This window comes from Vulpes lagopus, chromosome X (genome assembly GCF_018345385.1).
Source record: "Vulpes lagopus strain Blue_001 chromosome X, ASM1834538v1, whole genome shotgun sequence".
Taxonomy (NCBI): Eukaryota; Metazoa; Chordata; class Mammalia; order Carnivora; family Canidae; genus Vulpes; species Vulpes lagopus.
Window position 1 is genome coordinate 78,471,307 of NC_054848.1, and position 13,553 is coordinate 78,484,859.

At 41.1% G+C, this 13,553-nt stretch overlaps 1 protein-coding gene across 1 annotated transcript in view; it reads left to right on the top strand.

The window, feature by feature from the left end:
• The first annotated feature begins 329 nt into the window (after positions 1 to 329).
• The window catches only part of IL1RAPL2 (interleukin 1 receptor accessory protein like 2), a 646,721-nt gene continuing 633,497 nt past the window's right edge, over positions 330 to 13,553 (top strand). The window contains exon 1 of the mRNA XM_041740456.1: positions 330 to 377. Within this exon, the coding sequence (XP_041596390.1) occupies positions 330 to 377 (48 nt within the window). The remainder of the gene's footprint in view (positions 378 to 13,553) is intronic.

A 13,553-nucleotide genomic window follows, 5' to 3' on the forward strand; every position in this document is an offset into this window, starting at 1 on the left:
ACTGGCTTCCCGGCCCGCGTCCCCTCAGCCCACAGCCTTCCTCTGCAAACTCTCCCCAGGACGTGCTACCTTCTAGAGGTCGCTAAGGAGAGGCGCTCCACCAGGCCAGTGTCGTGGACATTTCCTCCTCGAGGCCACATGAGCCGACCCGCACTCCAGGTGCCCCAGGGCTGCGGTCGCCCCCAGGCCAGGAGAAGAGGAGCCGGAAAGGCGGGGGAACCAGGCAGAGCTACCGCTGGGGGCAGCCGAGGGGAGAAACTGCTTCCCCCTTCCTTTCTCGCCTTTGCTAGTCACGGATCTGGATGAGCCTGGCATTCACAGTGCGGACCATGTACACGTTACGAGTGGATGGGGATCAGATGCGCTTGGGGTATGGGGTAAGGAAGGAAAGTATTCAGGGTCTGGCAGATGCTCCTGGAGCTGATGTGAATGGGCGGCGATTATCAAACCACCCTTCCCTTTGGCCAGTCCTGGAACCAGTAATTGCTCCCGGGACCCCCAACTGATTTAAACAGATACATGAAAGATGTTGGCAGCCAGTTTGCTGAGTAGGTATCTGAGGGAACGATGTACTAGACATAGGGCACAGCCATTGCAAAGGCCTGGAAGCTAGGAGAAGCTCTGCTGGTTTTATAAATTACCGGAAGGGCCCTAGCACAGACCAATTTGTGTTGACAAATAATAAAAATAAATATTGACCGACTAACACGGAAGTCTCAACTTTATTTAGCCCTACTCTTCTTTTGTAGGATAGTTACAACTTTATCTGATAAATGTTTATTTAAATATATGATATTTTATATAAGACATATATTAGGATGAATCATTAAATTGTCAGTATTTAACCTTTTGATTTATAAAAACAGAAATTTCATGATTCAGTTATAGTCAACTTACAATTATAAATACATTTAGTTATAACTATTTTATTCTATAAGTATACATTATGGTTACATAAATATAAGATAAATGTTATATAAAATTTGCAGATTTATAAACTACAAGTATGATATGCAGTCTGTACATTTATATGTAATTTATAAAATATAAATATATGCAATCTTTAATATTGTAACAGTTTTTATAATATAGCATGCACCATATATAAGTGTACACATATTACTCTATACTATCATATGTAATTAATATGAAAACACATATATCATGTGGAAATATTTCATAATGGCCCTTCACTGTCCTGAAATGAAATTTATAGGTAATATGACTTACCTCTGCTCCAAAATTGAAAAAAATCAATTTAATATAACCTAAATTACATTAGGTTTAATATAAAGATGATATAAAAGACAGTTTTTATTGAAATAATGTGTATTGTCGCATGTAAATGCTTGGGAAGTACAGTAGAAGAATAAGCTAGATATGTAGTTAATAGGAATAGTAGTAGTAGTCCAAATAGTAATAGAAAAGACTTGCTGAGTATTGTCTGTGTGCCAGGCACTGATCTAAGCACTTGAAACGCACTGATATATTTAATCCTCACAGCCTCCTGATGGAGCCTGCAGAGGGATTCCATTATTTAGTTAGCTCCACAGGAATGAGGGGTTTATGATAGTTGAATGATGTGCTAAACTTGGAAATGGAGAAGGAAATAAGTTATCTAAAGAAGATGAGTAAGCCCTAAACAGCACTTACTTTGGAGTCTCCGTTTCCTAGTTGACACGGAATTTGATTTGCAATAGGGGCAGCCAAGTGTAGAATTGAAGATGTGGGCTCTGCTTGTAACTTTTAGAACCTTGCTATTTGATGAGTAGCAGTTGTGTCTCTGCCATGAATCAGAACCCTCCCATAATGGAGGAGAACTTCGACAGTGTCAGAAGTCTCGTCCTGGGGATCCCTGGGTGGTGCAGCGGTTTGGCGCCTGCCTTTGGCCCAGGGCGCGATCCTGGAGACCCCGGATCGAATCCCACGTCGGGCTCCCGGTGCATGGAGCCTGCTTCTCCCTCTGCCTGTGTCTCTGCCTCTCTCTCTCTCTGTATGACTATCATAAATAAATAAAAATTAAAAAAAAAAGAAGTCTCGTCCTGAAATCTGTGTGGCAGTACATGGCATGGAAGCGACTAACTTTGGGCAGAAAATGCTTGTAGACTCAGATTTGCCTGCACTAGGGCTTTGCGTGTGAGAGTTGCAGTGTGCGCATCTATGGGGTTTTTGCACACTTCTAACCATGCTCTTTTAGACCTTAGTTGACTGGAACTCGCATCACAAGAACCCTCAGTTCACTGGCTTTTATTCCCACCTCTACTCTCTGTTGTAAGACAAACTTTTAGTCATCACAGTAACTTTTCTTCAGCCTACCCATTTATGTGTGCAAGAACCTAAAAGTTGGAAGGAATAGTGGTTATGTCCAGACAGGGATTTGAGGTAAGGATGGGACTGTGTATGGTGGTTAAAGGGGACATTAGCTATATCATCAATACTTTATTTCTTTAATAAAACAAAGCTACTGAAAGCAAATAGGGAAAAAGTTAACATTATTAAATTTGGATGGTAAAAATCATGGGAATTTGTATTATTCTCTTTTGTTCTCTGTGGTTTTGAAATGAAGGGAAACAATCAAAAAGATTGCCAGGGGGAGATTTTCCAGTTTAGCACATATGCAGATTGTCTTCTTGACCAAAGACCTCACCATCAGATAATCTGCTTGGTCAGAGCTTGTCTAGTGTAATGCCTCCATTTCTTCTCAGAGTAGAAACGGACTTTCTCAGATGTCATGTAAAGCTTTTTAAAGAGGCAGAGGCAGAACCCAGGTTTTCTGAAATCTAGAGGTGGACTGAGAACCCAGGATTGATCACTTCACTCTATTATGCCCTTTTCTTATATTGCCCAAAGTTATTGTTTCAATAACTTTTCAGAAATGACGGGTGTAGGGTGACAGCCCCAAGGGCCTGACAAATCCTCAGTCAATTCAGAAAGATTTCAGTCTCATCATGATTCTTTACTTACTAAAATAGAAAGTGGATTTGGATGTCTTAGAAAAGATTTTCAACAATCCAAAGGTTAACCTCCAGCTAATGTAAAAATTAATTAACCAAGAAGTTCACTCTACTAGCACTAAATTGTGCAAGATATCATGGAATGAGAATATAGAAAAACACATTCAGTAAGACCTACTAAGTGTCTGGTCCAGGAGGCGCTAGAGCGAAGAAATGAAAAAGGGAAGAAATTCCATGAGCAGAGTGACATTGACTAATGTGCCAATCAATATGGCAGGAAAACCAGGATGCCACTCCCAGCTTGACACCTAGGTAAAACAAACTCAGAGCATGACTAAAATTTGGTTGGGAAGGTGTGGAAGGTGGGAGAAATGGTATGAGGGCACAGACAGGAAAGAGCTGAATGGGTAAGGGCCTGCTGTTCCCTTACAAGGAAGGCTAGGGTAGGACTAGGAGGAGGAGATCAGCCTGTCAACAGCCACGCATTTTGACAGGGTATAGCCTAATTTGGAAGAGCTTGGGTGGTAGACTTGGCGATTTTAGCTGACTTACCAAGGAATTATGAATTCTGGAGCAGGAATTTGGCATAGAGCTTGTTATTCCTGTTGCTAGTGATGCTGGCTAATGGAAAGGTGGCAGTCATTTGTTCTTGTCAACACATTTTGGACATTGGAGACTGTCTCCTGACATTCCTTTTTTTTAATAATAAATTTATTTTTTATTGGTGTTCAATTTGCCAACATACAGAATAACACCCAGTGTTCATCCCGTCAAGTGCCCCCGTCAGTGCCCATCACACATTCACCCCCACCACCCGCCCTCCTCCCCTTCGACCACCCCTAGTTCGTTTCCCAGAGTTAGGAGTCTTTATGTTCTGTCTCCCTTTCTGATATTTCCTACCCATTTCTTCTCCCTTCCCTTTTATTCCCTTTCACTATTATTTATATTCCCCAAATGAATGAGAACATATAATGCATGTCCTTTTCCGATTGACTTATTTCACTCAGCATAATACCCTCCAGTTCCATCCACGTTGAAGCAAATGGTGGGTATTTGTCATTTCTAATGGCTAAGAAATATTCCATTGTATACATAAACCACATCTTCTTTATCCATTCATCTCTCGGTGGACACCAAGGCTCCTTCCACAGTTTGGCTATTGTGGACATTGCTGCTAGAAACATCGGGGTGCAGGTGTCCCAGCGTTTCATTGCATCTGAATCTTTGGGGTAAATCTCCAGCAGTGCAATTGCAGGGTCATAGGGCAGGTCTATTTTAAACTCTTTGGGGAACATCCACAGAGTTTTCCAGAGTGGCTGCACCAGTTCACATTCCCACCAACAGTGTAAGAGGATTCCCTATTCTCCGCATCCTCTCCAACATTTGTGGTTTCCTACCTTGTTAATTTTCCCCATTCTCACTGGTGTGAGGTGGTATCTCATTGTGGTTTTGATTTGTAGTTCCCTGATGGCAAGTGATGCAGAGCATTTTCTCATGTGCGTGTTGGCCATGTCTATGTCTTCCACTGTGAGATTTCTGTTCATGTCTTTTGCCCATTTCATGATTGGATTGTTTGTTTCTTTGGTGTTGAGTTGAATAAGTTCTTTATAGATCTTGGAAACTAGCCCTTTATCTGATACGTCATTTGCAAGTATCTTCTCCCATTCTGTAGGTTGTCTTTTAGCTTTGTTGACTGTATCCTTTGCTGTGCAAAAGCTTCTTATCTTGATGAAGTCCCAATAGTTAAGGTTTGCTTTTGTTTCTTTTGCCTTCATGGATGTATCTTGCAAGGAGATACTGTGGCCGAGTTCAAAAACGGTGTTGCCTGTGTTCTCCTCTAGGATTTTGATGGAATCTTGTCTCACATTTAGATCCTTCATCCATTTTGAGGTTATCTTTGTGTATGGTGAAAGAGAGTGGTCTAGTTTCATTGTCCTGCATGTGGATGTCCAATTTTCCCAGTACCATTTATTTCAGAGACTGTCTTTCTTCCAGTGGACAGTCTTTCGTCCTTTATCGAATATTAGTTGACCATAAAGTTGAGGGTCCACTTCTGGATTCTCTATTCTGTTCCATTAATATATGTGTCTGTTTTTGTGCCAGTACCACACTGTCTTGATGACCACAGCTTTGTAGTACAACCTGAAATCTGGCATTGTGAGGCCCCCAGCTATGGTTTTCTTTTTAAAAATTCCCCTGGCTATTCGGGGTCTTTTCTGATCCCACACATATCTTAAAATAATTTGTTCTAACACTCTGAAGAAGATCCATGCTATTTTCATAGGGATTGCATTAAACGTGTAAATTACCTTGGGTAACATTGAGATTTTCACAATATTAATTCTGCCAATCCATGAGCATGGACTATTTTTCCATCTCTTTGTGTCTTCCTCAATTTCTTTCAGAAGTGTTCTATAGTTTTTAGGGTATAGATCCTTTACCTCTTTGGTTAGGTTTATTCCTAGGTATCTTATGCTTTTGGGTGCAATTGTAAATGGGATTGACTCCTTAATTTCTCTTTCTTCAGTCTCATTGTTAGTGTATAGAAATGCCACTGACTCCTGGGCATTGGTTTTTTATCCTCCCACGCTGCCAAATTGTTGTATGAGTTCTAGCAATCTTGGGGCAGAGGCTTTTGGGTTTTCTATGTAGAGTATCCTGTCATCGGCAAAGAGGAAGAGTTTGACTTCTTCTTTGCCAATTCGAATGCCTTTAATGTCTTTTTATTGACTGATTGCTGAGGCTAGGACTTCTAGTACTATGTTGAATAGCAGTGGTGAGAGTGGACATCCCTGTCTTGTTCCTGATCTTAGGGGAAAGGCTCCCAGTGCTTCCCTATTGAGAATGATATTTGCTGTGGGCTTTTCGTAGATGGCTTTTAAGATGCTGAGGAATGTTCCCTCTATCCCTACACTCTGAAGAGTTTTGATCGGGAATGGATGCTGTATTTTGTCAAATGCTTTCTCTGCATCTAATGAGAGGATCATATGGTTCTTGGTTTTTCTCTTGCTGATATGATGAATCACATTGATTGTTTTATGAGTGTTGAACCAGCCTTGTGTCCCTGGGATAAATCCTACTTGCTCATGGTGAATAATTTTCTTAATGTACTTTTGGGTCCTATTGGCTAATATCTTGTTGAGAATTTTTGCATCCATGTTCTTCAGGGATATTGGTCTATATTCTCCCTTTTGCTGGGGTCTTTGTCTGGTTTTGGAATTAAGGTGATGCTGGCCTCATAGAACGAATTTGGACGTACTCCATCTCTTTCTATCTTTCCAAACAGCTTTAGTAGAATACGTATGGATTCTTCTTTAAACGTTTGATAGAATTCCCCTGGGAAGCCATCTGGCCCTGGACTTTTGTCTCCTGGGAGGTTTTTGATGACTGCTTCAATTTCCTCCCTGGTTATTGGCCTGTTCAGGTTTTCTATTTCTTCCTGTTCCAGTTTTGGTAGTTTGTGGCTTTCCAGGAATGTGTCCATTTCTTCTAGATTGCCTAATTTATTGGCGTAGAGCTGTTCATAATATGTTTTTAAAATCGTTTGCATTTCCTTGGTGTTGGTAGTGATGTCTCCTTTCTCATTCATGATTTTATTAATTTGAGTCTTCTCTCTCTTCTTTTCAATAAGGTTGGCTAATGGTTTATCTATCTTATTAATTCTTTCAAAGAACCAACTCCTGGTTCTGTTGATCTGTTCCACAGTTCTTCTGGTCTCGATTTCGTTGAGTTCTGCTCGAATCTTTATTAACTCTCTTTTTCTGCTGGGTGTAGGATCTATTTGCTGCTTTTTCTCCAGCTCCTTTAGATGGAAGGCTAGCTTTTGTATTTGAGTTCTTTCCAGTCTTTGAATGGATGCTTGTATTGCTATGTATTTCCCCCTCAGGACTGCTTTTGCTGCATCCCAAAGATTCTGAATGGTTGTATCTTCATTCTCATAGTTTCCATGAATCTTTTCAATTCTTACTTAATTTCCTGGTTGACTCTTCATCTTTTAGCAGGATGGTTCTTAACCTCCACGTGTTTGAAATCCTTCCAAACTTCTTGTTGTGACTTAGTTCTAATTTCAAGGCATTATGGTCTGAGAATATGCAGGGGATGATCCCAATCTTTTGGTATCAGTTGAGACCCAATTTGTGACCCAGTACGTGGTCTATTCTGGAGAAAGTTTCATGTTCACTTGAGAAGAATGTGTATTCAGTTGAGTTTGCATGTAAAGTTCTGCAGATATCTGTGAAATCCATCTGGTCCAGTGTATCATTTAAAGCTCTCGTTTCAAAAAAAAAAAAAAAAAAATAAAGCTCTCGTTTCTTTGGAGATGTTGTATTTAGAATACCTATCGAGGGGATCCCTGGGTGGCACAGCGGTTTGGCGCCTGCCTTTGGCCCAGGGAGCGATCCTGGAGACCCGGGATCGAATCCCACATCAGGCTCCCGGTACATGGAGCCTGCTTCTCCCTCCGGCTGTGTCTCTGCCTCTCTCTCTCTCTCTCTCTATAACTATCATAAATAAATAAAAAATTAAAAAAAAATTAAAAAATTTAGAATACCTATCGAGCGCTAGATTGAAGTCACCAAGTATAAGTGTATTATTATCTAAGTATGTCTTAACTTTGGTTATTAATTGATTTATATATTTGGCAGCTCCCACATTCAGGGCATATATATTGAGGATTGTTAAGTCCTCTTCTTGGATAGATCCTTTAAGTATGATATAGTGTCCCTCTTCATCTCTCACTACAGTCTTCGGGATAAATGTTAGTTTATCTGATATGAGGATGGCTACCCCTGCTTTCTTTTGAGGACCATTAGAATGGTAAATGGTTCTCCAACCTTTTATTTTCAGGCTGTAGGTGTCCTTATGTCTCAAATGAGTCTCTTGTAGACAGCAAATAGATGGGTCCTGCTTTTTTATCCAGTCTGAAACCCTGCGCCTTTTGATGGGGTCATTAAACCTGTTCACATTCAGAGTTACTATTGAAAGGTATGAGTTTAGTGTCATCATGATATCTATTCAGTCCTTGTTTTTGTGGATTGTTCCACTGGACTTGTTCTTAAAGTGGAATTTTAAGAGTCCCCCTTAAAATTTCTTGCAGAGCCGGTTTGGAGGTCACATATTCTTTCAGTTCCTGCCTGTCTTGGAAGCTCTTTATCTCTCCTTCCATTCTGAATGAGAGCCTTGCTGGATAAAGTATTCTTGGTTGCATGTTTATCTCATTTAGGACCCTGAATATATCCTGCCAGCCCTTTCTGGCCTGCCAGGTCTCTGTGGAGAGCTCTGCTGTTACCCTAATATTCCTCCCCATAAGTCAGGGATTTCTTGTCTTTTGCTGCTTTATGGATCTTCTCTTTATCTTTGGAATTTGCAAGCTTCACTATTAAATGTCGAGGTGTTGAACGGTTTTTATTGATTTTAGGGGCCATCTCTCTATCTCCTGGATCTGAATGCCTGTTTCCCTTCCCATATTAGGAAAGTTTTCAGCTATGATTTGTTCAAATACTTATTCTGGACCTCTGTCCCTTTCGCCGCCCTCAGGAACTCCAATTAAACGTAGGTTTTTCTTCCTCAGGCTGACGTTTATTTTCCTTAGTCTATCTTCATGGTCTTTTAATTGCTTGTCTCTTTTTTCCTCAGTTTCCCTGTTTGCCATCAACTTGTCTTCTATGTCACTCACTCATTCTTCCACCTCGTTAACCCTCGTCATGAGGACTTCTAGTTTGGATTGCATCTCATTCAATTGATTTTTAATTTCTGCCTGATTGGATCTAAATTCTGCAGTCATGCAGTCTCTTGAGTCCTTTATGCTTTTTTCTAGAGCCACCAGTAGCTTTATAATAGTGCCTCTGAATTGGCTTTCTGACATTGAATTGTAATCCAGATTTTGTAACTCTGTGGGAGAGAGGACTGTTTCTGATTCTTTCTTTTGAGGTGAGGTTTTCCTTCTAGTCATTTTGCCAGTGCAGCGTGGCCAAAAACAAGTTGTATTGGGAAAAGGAGATAAAGAGAAGAGAGAAAGAAGGAAAGAAAAGAGAAAAAGAAAAAAGAAAAAAGGAAGAAAAAAAAGAAAAATAAGAGAAGAAAAAGAGAAAGAAAAAGAAAGGAAAAAAAGGGTGGGGGAAGCAAACAGAAATCAAAAATCAAAAAACAACAACAACAACAACAACAACATAAAACAAAAAACAAAAACAAAAACAAAAAAACCATGGGGGAGTATCTTCTGATTCTGTATACTTAAATCCCTTGACTTCCCCTGGAACTTGTCAGTCTAACTGGTCTTCTGGGGGAGGGGCCTGTTGTGCTGATTTTCAGGTGTTAGCACTTGTGGGAGCTGCTCAGGGAAAGATATTTAAGCTGTTTATCCTGTGAGTCCACTGTGAGGCTCAGTGCGGGTTGTTTACCCTGTGAGGCCCCAGGAGGAACAAGTGCAGTGGAGGCGGCCAGCTCTGGAGCCCTGGATTCAGCTCCCGCAGTAACTACAGAGATCTCAGTCTGCAGGGGCCTGGATGCTCAGCTTGGTGCAGGAGCGTCCTTGCTGTCCTGGGCCCTCCGGGCCTCTGCCTGTCCCGAGGGGGGAGGCCGGATCCTGGGCTGTGTCCCGGCGCCCTGTGCTCCCGGGCCTGCGCTGTTGGATTTGGCTCCGGCCGGGCAGCCCTCCTCTCCATGGAGCCCTGGGTCCAGCCGTGCACGCTGCAGCCCTTTAGGGAGCTCGGTGCGCTCTCCCCGGGGTGCAGGTGTCTGTTAGTGTCCCAGGGAGCCTGGGGGCATCCCCGCTCCTCCTGGGATCCTGCTCTAACTCCCTGCAAGTGCCTTTCCGCCCGGGAAGATTGGTGAAGCTCCTGCTTCTCCTGGACGGTGCTTTCCTGTCCTGGGGGCACTCGCCCCGGCCTTAGCCCGGCTCCTCGCGGGACCCCTCCCCCTTGGATGCCTTTTGTTTCTTTATCCCCCCCCCCCATCTTCCTACCTTGATAGAAGCATGAACTCTTCTCACTGTCGCATTCCAGGTGTTCTCTCTTTATATCTCAGGCCGATTTCGTAGATTTTCAGGATGATTTGAAGTTTATCTAGGTAATTTGGTGGGGACAGGTGACTTGGGGACCCTACACTTCTGCCATCTTGCCCCTCCTCCCTCTCCTGACATTCCTATCAGAATTTGGACACATCACTGCTTTCTGTGGTGGGTAGCAGCAGGGGCAATCCTAAAGTCTTTGATAAATACAACTTTTGATTATTAGTGAATTTGGGGGAAAAAACCCACATGGTTTCATCCCATAAAGATTTAATGAGTGCCTACTATGTTCAATACATTGGACTAGTATGTTCAATACATTGGTCCTAGCAATAGAAAGTAAATGAGACGCCCATCTAACCGAGGAGATATGTAGACAAACACGTGGTGAGAGATGGATTCACATGGAGCAATGAAGTCTGTTTTCAGAGAAGAAGTGGCATTTGAAGCTGCATCTTGGAGGATTAGGATCTCAATAGATAGGCACAGAGGCAAAGGGTATACTGGAGGAAGAGCAAAAGAAGTGAATGGTATGTTCAGGACAGGTGAGTATTGAAGTATGGGATGTGCGAAGAACTATGGGGAGGGGCAGAAAAGACAGGTGTCTAGAATGAGCCAGGGGAGCTAGGCTTAGGAATTTGCACACCTGGAGCCACTGCAGGTTTTGAGCAGTGAAAGGATGGTCATATACTTCAGAAAGATCACTTTAGTAGCAGTTTCAAGAACAGATTGGAATGGGAAAGTTGGAAAATCATTTTAGAAGGGAATCACAATAGTCCGAACAAGATAGAAGGATCTGGACTTTCACATCTATGAGGATGGAGAGTGGGGGAAGAATTTCAATAATTTTTCAGAAGCAATGAGCTTTACTGTCTTTTTGGGAGGAGCAGGAGGAGGTCATTGGGAAGGGAAAGGCAAGATTCAGGGATGTTTTCCAAAGAATTTGATGTGGATGGCTGTGAACATGGGAGGTGGAGCAGATTTGGCATGGAAGATAAACTTACTGCCAAGCATCCTGGATTTGAGGGGGCAGCAGAAAGCCTGCTAGAGGGATTGGCAGGGAGTTCTTATATCCTGTATCCCACAGGCTCATTTGCTGCTGCAGCCATCAAATTAACATCAGTGCATCTGAGAAGGGCTCCTGGCTAGTAATGAATTCCCAAGGAAGCTCTTATGAGGCCTCAGGTAATCAGGAGTGGAGGAGTTGGTTGTAGTGTTTCATGTGGCTTCACCTCCAGAACGTAATTGAGGCTCATTTGTCGGGTAAAGATCTAAGGAATGATCTTGACAAAGCATAGCACAGATCCTGTAATGAAAGGGAAATGAAGATGGTTGCCAGCCCATTATTAAGCATAATAACTAGGTTGAAATGAGATGAAAGACTTCATTTAGGCAGAACTTCCCTATTGACAAATGGCAGGGGGTAAAAGTGTGAAAGGAAAGCATATAATCCAATTCATAAAAAGTATAGAAATGCTTTTTAAAACTTGAAGCGATAATCATTCATTGTATATATAGAGCTGGGGTGGGGGATGTTTTCTCTATTGATAGATACTGATGCACAGATGAAAGTTTTTTAAATATTTTTTTCTACTGACAGAACTTTATTTAAAAAATAATGAGACAGCTCTGTCCATATTCCCAGGCTGGAGGCAAGGAGGCTTGCGTCCAGCAGAAAGGGCACAGGCCATTTACTTCTTGGAGACCTTCACTTCTTGTGTTTGGAGCTGCCCACTTGAGGCAGATAAGTGTTCACCATGATGAGTATAAATGCAAAGAAACTTGTTTTTAGGTCCATGTTTGGGGGAGCTGAGAGAGAAATAGAAAGCATTTAACTCCTGTGTTAAAATGTTAGAAATAAAAATAAGAACACTGTGTTGAAAATTATAACACATAAATACAAATGTTAAGATATACATTAAATGTTAATGTTACATTAAGATGTACATTAGATATACATTATTATTATTAGATGTACATAAGATATACATTAAATGTACATAAGATATACATAAGATGTATATAAGATATACATTATGTACATAAATGTACATAAGATATACATAAGATGTACATAAGATATACATTAAATGTTAAATACAAATGTTAAGATATACATTAAATGTATATCAAATGTTAAGATATACATGTATGTATAATACATAAATACAAATGTTAAGATAAACTCAACTCAACTTAATCGACTGAGCACTTGGGTGGCTCAGTCGATTAAGCATCTGCCCTCAGCTTAGGTCATGATCCGAGGGTCCTGGGATCGAGCCTCCCATTAGGCTCCATGATCATGGAGGAGTCTGCTTCTCCCTCTGCTCCTCCCCTCACTCCTGCTCAACCTCTCCCCTCTCTCTAAAAGAAATAAATAAAATATTAAAAAAGATAAACACAACTCTATTCCTAGATTATGATTTTAGGGATTGGTTGATCATCCCTAGATATTTAATTTTAAATCAGTATGGGTCAGATAAAATCGATCCTAGTTTTAGATCTGATCTTCAGAGGTTAAATAAAATACACAAATTATTAAGAATTCATTACTCTATAAGTACTGTGTGTAATTTATAGATAAATAATTGGCATACATTATTTTATGGTTATTATTCCCACAATGGTTATTATTTGGGGGTACATTATCATTCAGCTAGAAAGGTCTACTGTACTGGACAGGCATGTGCTCTTTGGAATACATACAACAATTTTGATAGCATCAAGCAAATTTTAATATTTTAATGGCTCATGAGCTGGTATGGGAGTATAGGAGGCAATATGTAAAACACACAGCATGTAAGAACATAAGTTCTGGAGTCAAACTCACCTGTGTTGGGATCCACACTACCACCACAACTTGCATGACCTTGAGCAAGTCATTTGAACTGAGGTTTTTTTTTTTTTTCCTCCTTAGTAAAATGGGAATGATAAGAGTCCCTAGGTCCCAGAGTTAACAGGATAGTAAAATGAGAAAAATACATGCAAAGCACCTATCACAGTACCCAGCTGTTCTGTACTAAGGCTCAATGAATGCCAGTAGCTGCTGTTGCACCTTTATGTGCAGGGTCATCCACCTGCTGTGTCTAACCTGATTACCCAGGTTGAGGAAGAACTCAGCTGCATGCTCAACTTTTGGCTCCCTCTGTCACCCACAGTGGTGCATCCCCAGGTGTGCTGTGATCCCTCCCCAACAACCAGTGGTTGGCAGATAGCAGTTTTTTTAGTTCTAGAGTTTAGGTGGGGAAATGTTAAGTGCTACACAAAAAACTTGGACAGCTCCCCCTCTAGTGGTAATTTGATGAATTGCCCCCAACAATTGCCCTGTTGATCACAAACAGGAGAGCTGGCTGTAAAAATGAAATGGATATAGTTGGCAAAAAGGAAAACAAATGACAAATGAATTTGTCAAACAAATTGGAAAACATTTGGAAAACATTTAACAAATGAATTTATTAATCACAAACACATAATAAGCTAGTAACAAATGTACATCTGAGGCTTAAGTTGTAATGAATGTCATTAAGATATCTGCAGCTTGCATATTTTCTCCTATGCTAATTAGCCATTTTACCTAAACAGATTTCTAATTT